The 18836-nt window shown below is 39.7% G+C and overlaps 2 protein-coding genes across 3 annotated transcripts in view; one reads left to right on the top strand and one right to left on the bottom strand.

Annotated features, from left to right (window-relative positions):
- CUNH9orf85 (chromosome unknown C9orf85 homolog) overlaps positions 1-971 on the bottom strand; it is a 67309-nt gene extending 66338 nt beyond the window's left edge. The window contains exon 1 of the mRNA XM_028089094.2: positions 786-971. Within this exon, the coding sequence (XP_027944895.1) occupies positions 786-887 (102 nt within the window). The 5' untranslated portion in view covers positions 888-971. The remainder of the gene's footprint in view (positions 1-785) is intronic.
- A 929-nt stretch (positions 972-1900) lies between these two features.
- Positions 1901-18836, top strand: part of ABHD17B (abhydrolase domain containing 17B, depalmitoylase) — a 48908-nt gene continuing 31972 nt past the window's right edge. Inside the window, exon 1 of one of the 2 annotated variants that reach the window (XM_028089096.2) lies at positions 1901-1982. The gene's annotated coding sequence lies outside the window, so the exon portion shown is untranslated. Of the gene's footprint in view, positions 1983-3009; positions 3090-18836 lie in introns of those variants that run through there. The other variant, XM_028089095.2, reaches the window with a different exon arrangement.

Here is an 18836-nt window from a genome sequence, read left to right as displayed (position 1 = left end):
AACATAGGGTTTTGTACATGGAGGGTGCTCATTAAATATCGGGAAGGTAAGTGAAGACAGAGGGGAAAAAAAGGAGATCACAGATTACCATAAGCCGTTCACTTTGCTCTTATTCAATGTTGAGAAATTAATCACCTAATGGACAATTATGATCTAGACCAAAGAATACGTCATTTAGTTTAGCCTAACAAAAGTCTGAATTTTCTTCCAGGTCACAGAAACCCTCCTAAAGAAGTAAATGACTTATAACCAACAAAACAAGAATTTTTACATTAGCCAAATAATTTGATCCTCAAAACAATCTTACAAAAGAGACAGTTATGTTGGTGAGGACACTGGGGCTAAGAGCTCTTAATCCTTCACATCCTCCCTACAAACCTATGGGCTTGTAGTTCCCACAGAGAAATAGTGGCTGCATAACCTTGGTGCAAACTTTGAGAGACACTCGTGCCATAATCCTCATTTCCTACTGCAAATATGTGATCCAGATGGGAATCGTTCAACAGCTCAGTTCTCCATTTGCATTTTAGGTTTTGACGAGAGTCCCGTTCACTCTGTGTAATTGGTTAAATGTTGACCGCCAAATATATTTATGAGGAGATAACACGTCCAGGTCAAAGAAAGGGCGTGGGAACATCATTTTAAGAAAAGGCTGCATTGCAGCCAAAACTAACTCTGGGCTGCGGTCCACAATCGGTCTCTCCCAACTCCTCGCATTTCCTTTCTCCCCTTCACTGAACCATTCCTTCCTAGAGTTAGATTCGGTGCAACAGGCAGGTTCCTACCTTGGTCTGAACACTCTTATCAAACTTGTCATTTTTGAAGCTAAACGTATTCTGGTGCCTCTGAGGCCTGGAACGAGCCACGTTCCCTTTCTGGGAGCTCATCGTGGAAACCACAATCACCTCGCGCTGGTACAAGGAAGACGCGGGGAAGACCAACACGCCAGCAACTACCCCACGGAGTCCACGCTTCTGTCACTGACCCGGAAGGAACTTATCCAGCCTTTCCGCCCCCGCCCCCGTCAGCCCACGTGACCCATCGAGGAGGTCAAAGGACTCCCTCTGGCCCGTGAAAACCCTCAAGGTTCTTCCACGCGGCCCAGTCTCGACCCATCCCCCTCCGCGCAACCTCTCTCTCAGTCCCGGCGTCTAAATCCCGCTTCCTTCGAAACGAGAATTCCCCCATTGGTCCGAACGTGGCAGTCCATCAAGGCGGAGAGGCGGGGAACCTTTGCTTTGATTGGTTCTTCTTTTCCGCAATCCCCGCCTCCTGCCGACTCAGCTCAGCCTCTCCAGGCGCCCGACTCCGCTGGGCGGCTTGTGATTGGTTGAAGTCCGGCTAAGTTGCGCTGCGTCCCTCCCCCGGCCCGCTCGCTGGCTGGAGCCCGGGTCAGCTTGGCATCTTCCTCCAGTCAGTGACCAACTCCTGCCTTAGCGAGGATTTTGCTCGCCCCCTCGGTTTCCTTCCAGCTTTCCTCCCGCCACCAGAGCTAGTCCCGCGGTGGCAGGCTGAGGAGGAGCAAAGAAAGGAAGGTTAAAGAGAAGAAAGACCTGGCTGGGTCTGGGTGGTGTCTGCAGTGCCAGAAAGGGAGGTGGCGGCGGCGGCGGCTGTGACCACGGCCGCGCGGGACGTGAGGCCCGAGAGCAGCCGACGGCGGCGGCCGCTCCAGAGCCTCGCGCCGGGGCCGTTAGTCAGCAGAACGCGAGCCCGTGTGGAGGACCGGGGCCGGCGCGAAGCGAGACTCGAGAGCGCGAGCCGGCCCCCCCGGGCGCCGCCGTCCTTCCTCGTCCCGGCGCCGGGGGCTGCAGCCCTCGTCCCCCCTCCTCGGCCGCGCCCGCCCGCAGGCCGGCAGAGTCCGGCGGCGGCGGCGGCGGCAGCAGCAGCAACGTGGGTCGCACCTTGTGGAGGACAGCGCGTCGGCAGAGGCTCTCTCCCGGCCCTTTCTTCCCGACACCTTGGCCGCGGCCCGTGAGGTGCAGGTGCGTGGGGCCGCGGCGGGCCGGGCGCTGCGGCCGGGCTCGGGGAGGGGGCGCTAGGCCCGGAGCCGCAGCGCGGGAGGGACGAACCCGGGCCGGGAAGGGGGAGGGGAACGGGAGGCGTCTTTGTTGTTGGCGACCGGGATCCCTCTCGGCGGCGGCGAAAGGCGGGGAAGCCGCTTCGGATCGGGTCTGGTTTTGGCTTCCCTGGTAGTTCCGTGAAGGGGAGAGGTAGGAGAGTCCCTGCGAGCAAGGGTTACGGGAGTCTGGGGGCGGGAGAGCGATGGAAAGCCGGACTGAGAAAGGTCTTAGGTCCTCCTGGCGCAGAAGGGTCTCGTTTCACTTGTTTTGCTTTTCTCCCCGTGGACAGAAAGATGGGGTCAGCTTCATTCTCGTCCCTAGCTCCCTGTGAGGTTGGCGATGCCCGAGAGCTTTCTCCTGAATGTCCTCGCGTGTGCCAGCCTCGACCTGAGATCGAGTCGGCCCCGTTCTCGATGATTGGTGTTCCCGGAGGGCCGTCTTAGGGTTCTTTTTCTCTGGGTGGCTCGACTTGAATCTTAACCTGTTTCCGAACCCTAGATTGGGCTCCTCGGTAACTGCTTTTGAGTTGGAAAATGAGAGGTTTTGTTTGGAATTTTTTCTTAACCCTGAAACGAAAGTTCTGGCGAGTTTGAGTGTATCGTTGTGAAGCCCCCCCCCCCGCCCCCCGCCAAAGAAAAGTGAGTTCAACCCCGGCTTTTTGCTAAAAAAAAAAAAAAAAGTTAACGGCTTTGATCCTTGGGGAGATTTCTGCCAATGCCAGAGACAGTTTTTGGTTTGTTCTTTTTTTTTTTTTCTTAAACGATGCTTTGGTAGAAGTCTACGTGAGGTGGGCTTGATAAGCAAAAAGATGAATAACGGAATACAGAGAGGGTGACCTTTAAATTTTGGCTGTTTATGGAAAGGTGTTTTCTGCTTAATATATTTCGTAATATATATGCATATAATACCTCATCCGCAAGATGATTCATTGATTTTTTTTTTTTTTTTAAGGCTCCAATACATAAAAAGAATTTTGGAGATCTTGTGTCAGCATTTGGAACTGCCTAATGAGCCTGAGTAAAAAGTCAGGTACATGTTGTAATAGCGTGTATCTGTTTACATTAACAGGAAAACTTACAATAAAATGAACTTTTCTCCATAGCTTGTCTCTTCATACTTTGATGGCATAAACTCATTTGTGTAACATATCTAGTCTCTGATCGTAACCAAGATTTTAATAATCATAATTACCAGTGTTCTTACCAGGGACTGCCAAACTTTTGTTGGTTAATTTTCGTTAGAGTAGAGGTGGTGGCTTAAAGAACAGGGGAGATAGCCATGTTTCAACTTAATAAAAGAAATAAAATGCCTGTTGGGCAGTAATTGCTGTATTATTTGAGGTCCGTGAGCAAATGGAATAGCACCCTCACCCATATTTTGACCTCCCTTTTCTCCTGCTCTGGTATTAATAAGGTTAATTGGGAAGGATAGGATTAGATTTTTAGCAGGCTAGTCAGTTTTAATTTTGTCCCATGCTGTGCAGGACTGTAGCTGGTAAGTGGCTTGTTTCCTTGAGTATCTTTGCCCATTTTGAAATATGTATGAAATGATATCTGACGAAGAATTTGTTTCCTGTCGCAAAATTATCAAAACATCATGGCAAAATAAAGTCTTTGATAACTTAATGAGCACAGAAGAACTAGGCAATTAGTGTCCGAGTTCTGTCGCTGAATTGGTCTACAAACTCAAGCAATCTGAGTCCGTTTCTCCATCTGTAATATAGGGCCCATAAAATGTGTTACCTACACATTTTATAGAAAGGGCAGTGAGAACCAGCAGTTACTTTATGTGACATTGATTTAGTTTATTAATAAGAGTACTTTTGGATGCAAATCTCTCATTTTGGTATTATGAATTTCAATTCCTTGAAGAATTAGCCTTAAGGAAATGCAGTTATAATAGGGAGAATGCCTGTCCTATGTGCCGTCATCTAAGAATTGATAACTCAAAATTCCCTCCCATGTTAAGATTGGTGTAAATATCCTTAGAATCAGTGATGGTGAGAAAATAGTGACGAATTGGCTTGGTTGGTTTATTTAGTGGTAGATTTTATTTCTAGTATATCCACGGTTTTGTTCTTAATTCTCAAAACTTACTTCTCCCTTTCCTACCCTGTTAAAAAATTCTCATATATGTATTGCTCTATATTATGCCTCTCAACCCTAGCCTTGTGAGTTGGGGAGGAAAAGTGATGTTTTATGACATTTTTAGAGATAAAGCCCAGAGAAGTTAATTCTTTGAATTGCCTAAAGCTACATAATTTGTAAGAAGTAGAACCTGGGTTTTCTGACTTCTAGTCCTGAATCCTTTGCTTTGGAGCAGTGTTTTCCAAACAGTTGTTTGGACCCAATAGTTTTTCTAATTCAGATGAAATGAGAATACAGCAATATAAGTATTGGCAACATACAATATAATGAATATTCATGCACCCATTACTCAATTGAAGAAATAAAACTACAAAACAAAATGAAGCTTCCTTTGTACTTCGAAAACTCCTCTTAAATCCTATTTCCTCTTTCCCCTACTCCCAGCCACTAACCAAAAAAATAGACTGCATCCTTCCTATCCATGTGTTTATACATAACTACATGCCTTTATGTCTTTGAACATTATATAGTTTTTCTTTGATTATTTTAAGACTATTTAAATATGTTTGTATCTGTAGCCTGCTTTCTAAAGTCTATTTGCCAAGATTTATCTATGTTTATTCAGGTAATTCTAGTTTATTTTTACTGTGATAATGGTATGTGTTCCATTATGTGACTATCAGATTTCTGTTGATCATTTTGGTTTTTTTCCAATTGCTTATTAAGCACTGTGGGGAATATTCTTGTATATGTTTACTTAGGTACATGTGCAAGACTTCCTCTAGGGCAGTGGTTCTTGAGCCTATATCCCATTTTTTATAGAAATATTTTATAACTTTTCCAATTCTGCCCTAAAATGAAATTCGAAATAATCAGCTCATTTGAAACTTAATGAACTTACAAACTTATAATAAAATTAAAACTTAAATTTACATTGTATTTTAAAGTAATGCTCCTACTAAAATATAAGAACTAAGAGTAATGTATTTCACTGTGTAGATGCTCAGACCAAACCACACTCTAATCTTGCTACCAAGTGTGATAGTAGACTAGTAAAATCAGAATTCAGGGAGCTTGTTAGAAATCAGAACCTCAGGACCTGCCCTACTGACTCATGCTGAATTTTAAGAAGACTCCCAGGTGAATTGTGTGCACATTAAAATCCAGGAAGCACTGCTGGAAGAAACAGAAGTCAAATACTTTGCACCAGTGTTTAGTATCATCATGAATAGGGTAAGCTACTGATGCAAATTATTATTTAAGATTTTATTTATTCATATGAGAGAGTGCAAGAGTGCGCGCGCACAAGTTGGGGGGAGTTGTGCAGATGGAGAGGGAGAAGCCGACTTCTTGCTGAGCAGGCTAGATCCCAGGACCCCGAGATCATGACCTAAGCCAAAGACAGACGCTTACCGGACTAAGCCCTCAGGCGCCCCTACTGATGCAAATTAAAACAGATGTGTTGAATTGGCTGTTCAAATACCGATGGTGGCACTGTTGTTGATGAATGAGTTTCTGAAATAAAGAACTATTTTCAGTAAAGTTTGGACCAAAAAAAAAAAAATGCAGTCTTCTCTCTTACACAGTGGTTGCGTTCTTTAAAATCTTCATCTATATTAAAGCAATACAGGGTGCCTAGGTGGCTCAGTCGGTTAAGCGTCTGCCTTCAGCTCTGGTGGGGATTGAGTCCCTCATCCTGCTCCCTGCTCAGCAGGGAGTCTGCTTCTCCCTCTCCCTCTGCCTCTCCCCCTACTTGTGCTCTGTGTCTCTCTCAAATGAATAAAAACGAAATCTTAAAAAAAAAAAAAAGCAATACAAATATACTTTGTGTTAAGTCCTGTTTATAAATATCTGACCTTATTTACTCTCACGTGTTTCAGTAATGGTTGAGGGGATCTATTTTCACACCTTTCAAATACTTTATTAGACTTCTTAAGGTTTGCCATGTTGAGGAGTATGTGAAGTGTGGTACCTCATTGGAATTTTCATTTGCATGTCCCCAGTTAGTCTTATAATTGAGAACACTTTCATTTATATTTCTGGGCATTCATGTTCCTTTTCTGTGAATTGCTTATTTGTTGTTGGGTTTTTTTAATGGGATTGTTTATCTTACTGATTTCTAAATGCTTTTTATGTATTCTGGATAACAAGGCTTGGTAGCCTTTACAAATACCTTCTAGTCTTTAGCATGGCTTTTCACTTTAAATATGGTGTTTTTTTATGACTTAAAGTTCTTAGTTTTAAAGTCAAATATATTTTTTCTTTCTTTCTTTCTTTTTTTTTAAGATTTAAGTAATCTCTACACCCAGGTGGGGCTTGAACTCATAACCCCAAGACCAAGAGTCGCATGCTCTACTGACTGAGCTAGCTAGGTGCTCCTAGTCTGTATTTTATGATTTTTAAAGTATTGCTTTTTTATATTTAGGTCTTAAATATAACGAGGTATATGTGAATCTAAATTTATTCAATAAAATCATTACCCTTCATAGTGAAATTGTTTTTTTGTTGATGTGTTCTGATGGAATTAGTGATAGTAGATTGTATTTAGTTTTTAATATTCCTTTATGGCAAAATTAAAATTTGGCAACTCTGTCACTCCATCTTTTTAAAATATAACTGATTTTTGAAATTCCTAAGTTTTGGGAACCACTACTTTAGGGTACTTTAATTCCCATTATGGCATTCTGTGCCATAAATTCAGCCTCTAAAGCATCACAGAAAGTGAGCAGGCACTCTTTTAAGTATTGATCTTTTTGTCATTTGCATTCTTCACATTTCAGTTTAACATGTGTCTTCATCATTTTTTGTTCTGGCTAGAATTTTTTAATGGTTATTACCCTAATTTTTAAACAGAATTTTAGACTAAATTCAGATATTACTTTGATGTTAATTTGTCTCAGAAATAGATTGTTTTGTTTTCCCTAGAATTAAAAGGCAGAATGGTTACGCAAGTTCTTTACACATACAGTTAAAGGTGAAAAGTGGTAAGGGAAAACTGGGTCAATGTTGACTGGGTGTCAGTTACTATTTTAGATTTTTGGGGGGGTACATCTGTAAACAAGCAAAGATCCTTAGCTTCCTAGAGCTTGCCACCTAGCAGAGGACCACAGACAATATGCAAAATTTTAAAAATATCTAATATTTAGAAAGTGATCAATACTTCTAAAGAAAAAGTGGTGATGGGCAGGAGGGAATCAAAGGAGGAAGTTTGACCTATCAGATAGTGTGGTTAAGGTAAACGTCACTGAGAAGGGGAGAACGAGCATCAAATATCTAGCCATGCAGATATTAGCAAAATCTTGAAAGAGTTGACATAGTCTTTAAGTTAAACGTGTATCCTTTGCTCTCATTTAATAAGTTGTGTGAACTTGGACAAATTAACTGAGTTAAACCTGAAGCCTTGATTTCCCCAAGTATTAAAGGATGGTAACCTGAGAAAAGTATTATTAAGATTAAAGGAGATAACAAGTGAAAACACCTCCTACCCCCACCTAGTTCTCATGTGGCACTCTGTATTTTCATAGCGTTTATCACAGTGTAATTATCTGTGTCACCAGTTGATAAGTTTTATCCGACCTCTTCTGAAATACTAAGGAAAAGAACCAGTCAGTGTTATAGTTTATTAACAGATTCATTTGTAAACTATCTTTAACCCCTTTTTTATGTGAAAATCCTCAGATTTGTTGAGAAAGTGTTTTGTATTTAAGGTGTCTTTGTGCTAGAGCTTCAAAATATATTACAGGCATTACCTCATTGATGACCACACACCATCTTTCTGATGGAGGCAGTGGATATGTATCATCTTGCACTTGGAATGAATTGAAGCTGCTAAATGGTATAAAGTGACACAGAAAGTCAAGGAGAATTTGGATGAAATCTGATTACATTTGGTTATATTTTTCCCTGTGCTCCTTTTTTTCCCTTTCTGCAATACTGCTAAAATTTACTTTCTAAAGTATAAAAGCAAAGACATGTAGCTTAGGTTGTATTGTTAGATTGTGTGGCCTTTCAGAAATCATTATGACACAAATAATATTTTAGTTATGACTTTATTTTCCATTTTCCCCCATGAAGCTTCTCATAGTATCTAAGGAGGTAGTATTAGAATTGGCAATAGTGTTAAAGGTTTTCACTTTTAAAAATACATACTGCTGAAGAAATTCAAACATTATGGTTGTCTTGGATTATTAAACATTTATTTTTAAGATGTAGTCACATTAAAAGAATAGGGTTAAGAAAATAAGCATATGCTTAGTGTAGGTCAGGATAAAGAAAAAAGAGGGTTTAAATAACCTCATTAACTTGGTTTAAGCAAATCTGCGTTATAACCTCAACAAACCCAAAGTAGAGCAAGAGTGCCTCCAGGAACAAAAATAGAAGACATTATCATTTTATCAATTGCAGTAAACTTGTTTGGCTTCTGAATTTAGATTGTTCTTAAATGTGTTTTTAAAGTTAAAATCAATTGAGGGGCGGCCCCTGGGTGGCTCAGTCGGTTAAGCAGCTGCCTTTGGCTCAGGTCATGGTCCCAGGGTCCTGGGATAGAGTCCCGCATCGGGCTCCCTGCCCAGCGGGGAGCCTGCTTCTCCCTCTCCTCCCAGCTTGTACTCTCTGTCCCTATCTCTGTCTCTCCCTCAAATAAATAAAATCTTTAAAAAAATAAATAAAAATCAGTTGAAATAATCCCTCTAATAAACTTTTCCCAAACATGCCATCTACCAACTCTGACCTAGATATTTTAATTTTTTACTTTCTAGCTTAGCCAATCCCAACCCCAAAAGTAAAAATTATTCTTTTTTTTTTTTTAAAGATTTTATTTATTTGACAGAGAGAGATATAGAGCAGGAACACAAGCAGGGGGGAGTGGGAGAGGGAGAAGAAGGCTTCCCGCGGAGCAGGGAGCCCGATGCAGGGTTCAGTCCCAGGACCCTGGGATCATGACCTGAGCCGAAGTCAGGCTCTTAACAACTGAGCCACCCAGGTGCCCCAGTAAAAATTATTCTTTGCACATCAGTTATTACCAAGAAAATAATGCTATTCGGTAACTGGTTTTGGCAAGCTCATAACTGAAACACTGGGTTACATTTTGTTCAAAGCTTTTTAAAAGACCTTAACGACACTTGTATTAATAAAGATTTAGGGCAGTAAAGTTAGTAAGAGTGAGGGGAACTTTTTAAAATTATACATTAAGGACATTCAGGTAAATCCTGTAGGGTAATTGTTTTCAATTTTTTTGTTAGAATTCATAAAGACATTTTGCTTCATGATTTGATATTTAAAAAAAAGTTTCATTGAAGAGATTAAATCTGTCAGCATGAGCATTCTTCAGGGGAGATTTTTTCCCCCCCATACAGAAAGAAATAAAAAATAAAGTGCTTAAAAAAACAGTAAAAGTTGTTTAATTTATTTGTAGAGGAAGTGATTGAGTTGGGGAGGGGATTTAACCAATGGAGAAGGAACAGTATGCACAAAGGCATAGAGGGAAGAAAGAATAGGTCTCTCACTGAAGAACAGTATGTTCAGTAGAATGAATCAATAAGGCTAGAGACTGGGAAGCAGAGGGTGAGGGGATCATGTATGACATACTAAAGTAATTTATTCAAGGGGACGGTAAGGTCCATTGAAAGATTTAAATGGGAAAGTGACATCACCTGGCAGCAGTGTAGAGTGTGGATTAGAAGAGTGATAGGTATTAATGAGTGATTTATAATGTTAAATAAAAAGTGGTTGAGCAAAGATGTGGCTGAGGGTGTGGAGAGAGCTACGTAGGAGGCCTTGATTGAGAGGAATAAAGAGGAAAAGGGAGGAGAGTGGGAATACAGATGGAGATAGGGTCTGTAGCTTAAGGGAGAAGTCTGTGCTAGAGATTTAAGTTTTTAGATTTAGGCCTTGTTAGTATGTAAGAGGTAGTTAAAGCTATGGGTACAGTTGAGATCAAAAGACTGGAAAACAAAAGACGGAAGTAGTAGTTAAATCCATGGGTTTAGGTGAGTTAAACAAAAGAGGAAGACAAAAGGTCAGTTTGTAAAAGTAATAATAAAACCTTTGAAGAGGTCACCAGAAAAACCAAGATTGGAAATTAGTTTCAAGAAGGAAAGAAAGGACAGTGGTGTTTAATGCCACAAAGTGATTGTGTAAATAGAAGACTAAGTACCCAGTGCACTTTGGAAAAAAAATTTTTTTTAAGATTTTATTTATCTGTTAGGGAGAGACAGAGTGCTCAAGAGCACATGCCTGAGTAGGGTGAGGGGCAGAAGGAGAGGGAGAAGCAGACCATCAGCTGAGCAGGGAGCCCGACTCGGGGCTCGATCCCAGGATTCTGGGATCATGACCTGAGCTGAAAGCAGACATTTAACCTACTGAGCCACCCAGGTGCTCCTGCACTTTGAAATTTTAAGAGGTTATTGGTAATCTTAAATGGGTCAACAGTTTTATGATAAATGTTAGATCACAATTCATTTGGGACCTCTTGTGGAAGAGTGGGGAGTGAGAATAAAAAAGTTTGTTTCTAAAGGACACTCAGAGATGGTAATTAGAATCTAGATATAAATACACTCACTTTTTTTAAAAGAGGAGAGTCTTGAATATGTTTATAAACAGAAAATATGAGCCAGGAGAGCAGGAGAGGCTGTAAGGATATGGGAAACAGGGTAATTGATTAGGCAGGGCCTTTGAAGATGCTAGAGGCATTGGAACAAGCTAGAATATGTGTTGGAGGGATTGGTCATGAGGGAGGGAGACCTCCCTTAAAGGAGTGAAAAGGCAATCAGGATTCGATGAATTGATTTCCAGGGTTCAGAAAGAGATTATCAGATATGTGCCTGCCTGTTCCCAAGTAAAATAACATCTTTTTCTGAACCTAGTATGCCAGGAATTTAGATGTTGCCTCATTTAATGTTCCTAGCAACTCTGCAAAGTTTACAGATATGAAAAATTGAGGCTCAGAGAAGTAAGTTGTCTAAAGCCATGCATCTAGAAGGTAATTCAGCTATGATTTGATTGCATTTATGTCTAGTTCCAGAGCTTAGTACTAAAACTTTTTTTTTAAGGGCCAAATTCCCCCAAAAAGGGAAAAACAGTAAGAGGCTTCTAATTTAAGTTTTGCCCAGTGAAATCACTTCAAAACATATTTTTAAACTTAGTGCCTATTACAATTTTTTAAATTTTTTACATGTTTTCTTTTTCACAAAAAGAAAAAAATAGAAGGACATAATGTCCAAACAAGTAGAAGGCAAACCTTTGAAATCATTAAGCCCACTACTCTTGTCTGTAGCTTTTCTCATTTTCCCAAAGAATAACTTTATCAACAACCAGTACCAGTCCTCAAACCATGCATTCCAAAGGACTCTTGAAATGAGAATTTTATACACAAAAATATAGTACACTGTTACTTCAGCTGTTACAGCTAAACATTTATGTTCAAAAAAACTAAATAGTGTATTTCCCCCCTTGCTAGAAACTCTTTCATATTTTGTTTTGCTGCAAATTGATTTCTGAGGGTTCTCATAACCAAACCTCTAAGAAATTAATAAAATGGCTGATAAACTGAAGCAACTCTGAGAAATGTATAGCATTAATTCCTGAACTATTTCCTTTTGTTAACTTATTAGCTACTTGTGGGGTTTTGAAAGCCATTGTAAATCCAAATGTGTTTATTATTTTTTTTTTATTTTTAAGTAATGTCTACACCCAATGTGGGGCTTGAATTTACAACCCTGAGATAAAGAGTTGCATGTTGCACCAATTGAGCCAGCCACATGCCCCCACTTCTTTTTAGAAATAGGAGATCAAATTGCTCTAACATTATACCATTGCTTACTACCTTACCTTGTCCCTTTTTGGGAATATTCTGTGTGCATAAACTTATTTGCTTATAGAAATGTAAGTATTGCCTAATCAGCTATAACAGCACATCTTTAATCACATGTGTAATTTTTTTTTAAGATTTTATTTATTTGCTAGAGACAGCACAAGCAAGAGGAGGGGCAGGCAGAGGGAGAGGGCTAAACAGGCTCCCCGCTGAGCAGGGAGCCCTGTGCTATGCCGGGCTCAATCCCAGAACCCTGGGATCCTGACCTGAGCTAAAGGCAGATGGCTTAACCGACTGCGCCACCCAGGCGCCCTCGTGTAACTCGTTTTTTAGGGTTCCTACTAACGTGAAAAACAGAGCTCGGCTCCGTGTTCTTTTAAGTCTGAAGTTGTGCTTCTTACTATGATGGCACTGGAAAGCGATGAGAGTAATACAGAAAAAAAATCAAAGTTCAGAGACTTATAGCCGCCATTATTGCCAACATTCTCCTCTCCTAAGTTCTGAAGGTATGGAGATGGTTAGCTGATAGACAGCAAAAAAGACATTTGCTGATATTCCCTGATGTTGATGCTAAAGGTGGAAAAGGGAAGAACTTCTTAGCATGTGAGTATTCCAGTCACTGGATAATTTTACTTTTGAGTGAGGATCGGCTCCACCACCTGAGGTCTTTGCAGCTGCAGTTGACTACCCTAACTAGATGGCAAAGCAAGTCACCTTCAAAGACAAATTTGCTTCTTTTAAAGTGCTGTTAGGGCATTTGATTGCTACCTTTGCACTATGCTGCACCTGGGGATTACAGGAGCAAATCATTTATTTTAATGCCTGAACCATTTTCACAGGGTCCTGGGCTGTGCTCTGCCGGGAGTCTGCTTGAGTTTCTCCTCCTCTGCCCTTCCTCCCTCCTCTCTTTCGCTCTTAATAAATAAATAAATCTTTAAACGCCTGAACCACTTAAAAATGAATGCTTCAAGATGTAGATCCTTCTCATTGGCACACATTTTATCCCAAAAGAAGCCCTCAGTCAAACATAAAAGAACGTTCAGTTTTTTCCTGTAGGAAAAATTACCTCTTCAAAATAATTCATGAGTACTAGGCTCTTTAAAATGGCCTCCCAAATTATTCAGTTGGGAAACATTTAACTTTTTTTCTTTTTGGCCAACCATCAAATAACCCTTTAAATAAGGAATGTTCCAACCTTGTCAAAGGACGCTCATGATATAACTTGACAAATAAAAATATAGTGTTACTGCTTTATGATCAGGAAATTGATTTGCTATTTTGCAGTTAATGGGCATTAACCAGGTAAAACATCTTTAATTACTAATTTGTACATGTGGTAATTATACTCAACTTAATGGTCTGTTTATTTAACTGCCTCTCTTAAGGATTTTAAATCTCTCAGAAGGTGTTTTTTTAATGCATAGAATGCAGTGTAAATAGAAATATAATTTGTAATTATGGTTTCCAAAAAGATCCAAGCCATAAATTGAACATTAGTGTTGTGAATCTTGGTTCAAAACAACAAAATCTTTTTTCTTTTTTTTAATTGTATTTATTTGTCAGAGAGAGTGAGTGAGCACAAGCAGGGGGAATGGCGGGCAGAGGGAGAAACACACTCCCCTCTGAGCAAGGAGCCCAATGCCGGACTTGATCCAGAGACCCTGCCATCGTGACCTGAGCCAAAGGCAGACGCTTAGCCGAATGAGCCACCCAGGCATCCCAAAACAAAATCTATTTTGATTATATTTAGCATTATTTCAGTTTATATTCTGTCAGTTCTTTAGGTATAACTGTAAGTTCTTATTTTCTTTAATCTCTTTCACTTAGATTGTTATTAATCAGGTACTTCCTCTGTAGTGTTAAAGAAAACACATGGTTAATGACCGCATAGTAAAGACAATAGGTAGTAAAGATAATAGGTATTTATCAAGTAAGCTCACAGGTATGTGGCAAGGATCACAATTTTCAACTGTAAAGGAAAAGAACTGGAAGCTGTAAAAAATAACCTAATTTAGGCGTGCCTGGGTGGCTCAGTTGGTTAAGTGTCGTCTGCCTTCGGCTCGGGTCATGATCCTGGGGTCCTGGGATCAAGCCCCCTTTGGGGCTCCCTGCTCCTTCTCCCTCTGCCACTCTCCCTGCTTGTGTTCTGTTACTCTCTCTCTCAAATATTTTTTTTTTAAGATTTTATTTATTTATTTGACAGAGAGAGAACACAGCAGGAGGAGTAGGAGAGGGAGAAGCCGGCTTCCCGCGGAGCAGGGAGCCCGATGCGGGGCTCGATCCCAGGACCCTGGGGATCATGACCTGAGCCACCCAGGTGCCCCTCCAATAAAGAAAGTCTTTAAAAAAAAAAAAGAATAATCTAATTTTGATTTGAGGTTCATAGATCTCTCTGAAAAGGGGGCATTTGAGATTGGAATAATGAGAAGTCAGTAGAGAGTGTGCAAACCCTGAAGTGGAAAACAATTTCATGCTTTCAAGGAAATGGGAGATAGGGAGGGAGACCACAACCATAAGTGATGAAAGGAGAGCGTATCAAGGTAAATTTGGAAAGGAAAGCAAAGGCCTGATCCTGCAAGGCCTTTAAGGACTTGTGGAGAAGTTAGATTATTACAAGTACCGAGGGAAGCCATAGAGGAGTTTTTGAGCAGGTTATCACCTAGTAAGCTGTGTAGAACATTATGAATGGGAGAAATTCATACTTAACCTCAGCTGTTTTCCATTTGTTTGTTCACACGTTTTGAGTTCCTTCTGTTGTCTTACTCTACACAATCCTGGTTATTCCTTTCATTTGTAAAAGCTGGGAACTACAATAAAAGCATAGAAAAGTAACTTAAGTAAATCAAGAGAATTGTATGTATTTTTACCTATAATTAAGGATGATAGAAATTAAATGACTTCTCAAATGAACTCTTGTATTTATACTTTAAGATATTGAGGTCAATGTAAACTTCCTGCTATTTGATACTGTTTTGACTTGTATTTAGTAATGCTTCCACAAGTTTCCTTTTTTCTTTAGAAATGTCATATTTAGAAACTATTTTTATATTCTTGATAATAGAAGGTACAATCAGATTTCTCTTTCTGTAGGAGCAAGAAGAGGAAGAGAACTATATCTAGTTGTGTAAAGAAATGTAATGTGAACATAGGATATGATGCCCAGAAACATCCGGGCAGATAAAAAGAGAGGGAGGATTCAGTATAATAAAATACACTTGCTGGAAAAGCTCTAGCTCTCATATTTCAGTTTTCTCACATTAAAATTGAGGCACTTAAGGGCATAAAAGTTCATTTTAAATAAAATTATAACTAGAAGCACTAGTATGTAAGGTGATATTTACTAACCCAGATAGTGGCATTTGGAAGGATGAACGGACTATCCATCTTTAATGCTTGCTTTCGCCTTCATCCCAAACAAGTATTTACAACAGAGGTACAGTACATGTGTAGACTACCAAAAAGCTAGCTATCAGATTCTTCTCAAATCAGATATCAGAGATTTGCCCACACTGTTTTTTGCAAGCCACTGTTCCCCTTCTCTCCGTTCTACTCTTCTCCAGTTGCATCACTTGGCATAAAGATTCAGAAATGTTGTTCTCTATTAGCTTTGACTAAAAGACTTTGCAAACCTAGTCTAGAAATTGTCTCTAAAAGAAAGCAAAAGTCTACAATATTCACTTGTTTCTTTGCTACTTGGCTTTTTAAAAGGAAATATAAGGCAAAATTTTTATTAACTGAAACATCCAATAAATCACGGTTATCTTTATTTTGCAGAGTAGAAAGTTACATATGTTATTGATGTAGAGAAACAATTACTTTTAAATGTAGTCAAGTGTTGATATTAAACTGAAGGATGTGATTTACACATTTTGCAATATAATAACCATTTGTTGATTTTCTACTTTCTTGATAGTGTGTTTAACGTACCTCCATGTCTCCATGTAGTAGGTTCAAATTTGTGCCTGTTTGAGACTTGTTTTTGAAAATCTTAAATTTGAAATCTTAAAATTTGAATAAATTCTTCAGCAGTACAGTAGTTACCAAGTTAACTGTGCTCCCATCAGTACATAGGCTTTTATGCAGTTGCCTAAATGACTGCATCATTCTAATACATGTGTAAGGAACTGCAGTGGTTTCTATACATTGCTGAACAGAGATTTGTTTTTAAATTTTTCATTTGTCTAATCTTTCCCTGTCCCGGTGTTTTCCCTTTCTTTCTACCATGCACCCTTTGCTTTAGTATTATACTATTACTGTCCCAGCCTGGAGAGTTTTCCCTCCTGCTTTTGGAAATAAGATCCTAGTTTAAAGTTCTAAGTCCACAAAGTTTTTTTCTAATTATTGATACCTACTTTTGTCTGATTTCTGAAGCTTAAAATCTACCCCACTTTATATAGTGCTTAATATTTATAAGATGAAAAGACCCTGTACAGCATTGATTTATTAATAATACATATTCACTTATCATAATACATTTAAAATATTGACTGCCAATTTACAAAAGAGCACATGAATTTAGAATTCAAAGAGACTTGAATGACTATGAGGCCAGTTACCTTGTGTTTTCAAATGAGGAAACAGAGCACTTAAGTGATTTTTCCAAAGTCTGGAAGAATTTAAACTGAGTCCTAATTTATTAAATATGTTATTGTTTAATTAGGCATTTAAACCTTTTTTCTTTGAAATAATTATTCTAGTTTGTGTTATGTCCTCAAGAAAATGTGTGCAAAAGGTAAAATTTTCATGTTTGAAGAAACATTGACAGAAATGTTGATTTATTGGGATAGGAAAGGTATTAAGCACAAGTGACAGTGGCAAGTGTTTGTTACACCTTTTCTAGGAGTAGTGGTAATTTCTTCACATTTTTCCTTACTGCTGAGGAGAGCTAAGGAAAAGCAGCTGGCAAGCAGAGGAAATGGAAGTGGTGGAGATGGCAGTTTGTGGAGATGGCCAGACTGTTGGTAGACAGACTGAAGGCCGTATTAAGTAAGAATTGACTGACTTGTTACACAATCTATGTAAAGAGACACAATGATCTTGTTAAGGAGTATAATACTTATATTGAGACTGCATAAATGCCATAATCCCCCCATATCCCTATAAAAAGACCCTGTATATTCTATATATGGAGAAGGGATTGACAGATAAGAGGAATATACTTATATGCTGCTTATCATGCAGTTCTGTGGTTCTGTTTTCCACATGGTTGATACAAATACCTTTTTCAAAATAATTTGTAGGAACAGTTGAAATTGTACTCTGATCTACTCTGAAGTCATGTGGTTTTGTTTTGTTTCTTTTATGCTGAAACATTTATATCTGCCCCACTTCTAAATAAGTGGTAGGATAACACTGACTTAATTTAACTGAAATCTCACTCCTTCACCAAATAAATTTTTTTTTTTTTTTTTTAGATTTTGTTTATTTTTTTGAGAGAGAAAATGAGAATGAAAGAGTATGAGAGGCGGGAGGGTCAGAGGGAAAAGCTGACTCCCCGCTGAGCAGGGACTCTTGATCCCGGGACTCCAGGATCATGACCCAAGCAGAAGGCAGTCACCTAACCAACTGAGCCACCCAGGCACCCACCAAATAAACATTCTTAAGAGTTTGTATCTCAGAACTGGCTAGTGGAAGAACCTATTATTTTGAGAATTAATGTTTAATTACATATATGCATATTTGACCACTTTCAATGTCGGCATAACAAGGAAGGCAATTGAAATTTCTTTTCTTTTAAAAAGGAGTCTTTGAACAAAATGTTAAAAGTAGAAGGTAAACAAGGAAAAAGGTAACTTTCAGAGAAAGGAAAAGTTAGAGACTCTGGGAGCGCCTGGGTGCCTCAGTCAGTTAAGCATCTGCCTTCAGCTCAGGCCATGATCCTGGGGTCCTGGGATGGAGCCCTGAGTCAGGCTCCCTGCTCAGCGGGGAGTCGGCTTCTCCCTCTGACCCAACCCCCTCTCATGCTCTCTCTCTCTCTCATTCTCTCAAATAAATAAATAAAATCTTTAAAAAAATGAAAGAGGTTAGACTCTGGATACATTTAATAAGAGGAAAACCCAAAAATCCAAAGAAAATTTTGGAAGGAGTAAATTATTTTGTTTCCATTCTATTTAGACATTCATTCTATTAGTCCCTCTTAGCTACTTTATATTTACATTCAAAATTAAGAAGCCTATATGCTAGAATGCAATTAGGTGCCATTGAACTCAAACCTTTGATGTTAGAGATAAGGCAGCTGAGATTCAGGGGAAATAACTTCCCTAATGTCTCAGAGCTAGTTGGTATCAGAATAGGGACTAGAATCCACCTTTTCTGATTCATATACCAGAGTTCTTTATACTATACCACAGACCAGTTAATGAATTTTTTTTTTTTTAAAGGCGGGAGAAGGACACCAGGGTGGCTCAGTTGGTTAAGCGACTGCCTTTGGCTCAGGTCATGATCCTGGAGTCCTGGGATTGAGTCCCGCATTGGGCTCCCTGCTCGGCGGGGAGTCTGCTTCTCCCTCTGACCCTCTTCCCTCTCGTGCTCTCTATCTCCCATTCTCTCTCTCTCAAATAAATAAATAAAATCTTAAAAAAAAAAAAAAAAAAAGCATCTGCCTTCAGCTCAGGTCATGATCCTGGGGTCTTGGGATTGAGCCCTGAGTCAGGCTCCCTGCTCAGCGGGGAACCTGCTTCTCCCTCTGCCTGCCTGCCACTTCCCCTACTTCTGCACATGCGCACATGCCCTCCCTCTCTCTCTCTCTCTCTCTCTCTCTCTCTCTCTCTCTCTCTCTCTCTCTCTCGACAAATAAAATCTTTAAAAAGGCGGGAGGTTGAAACCTGATATGTTGTTACATTTAGACAGTAGTCAGTGTTTATACTTTTATATGTTCTG

The sequence above is a fragment of the Eumetopias jubatus genome, unplaced genomic scaffold (assembly GCF_037043125.1).
Source record: "Eumetopias jubatus isolate StellerSeaLion01/CBP00866 unplaced genomic scaffold, mEumJub1_p1.0 scaffold_15, whole genome shotgun sequence".
In the NCBI taxonomy this organism is placed as follows: Eukaryota; Metazoa; Chordata; class Mammalia; order Carnivora; family Otariidae; genus Eumetopias; species Eumetopias jubatus.
This window is presented reverse-complemented; position numbering and strand designations above follow the sequence as displayed.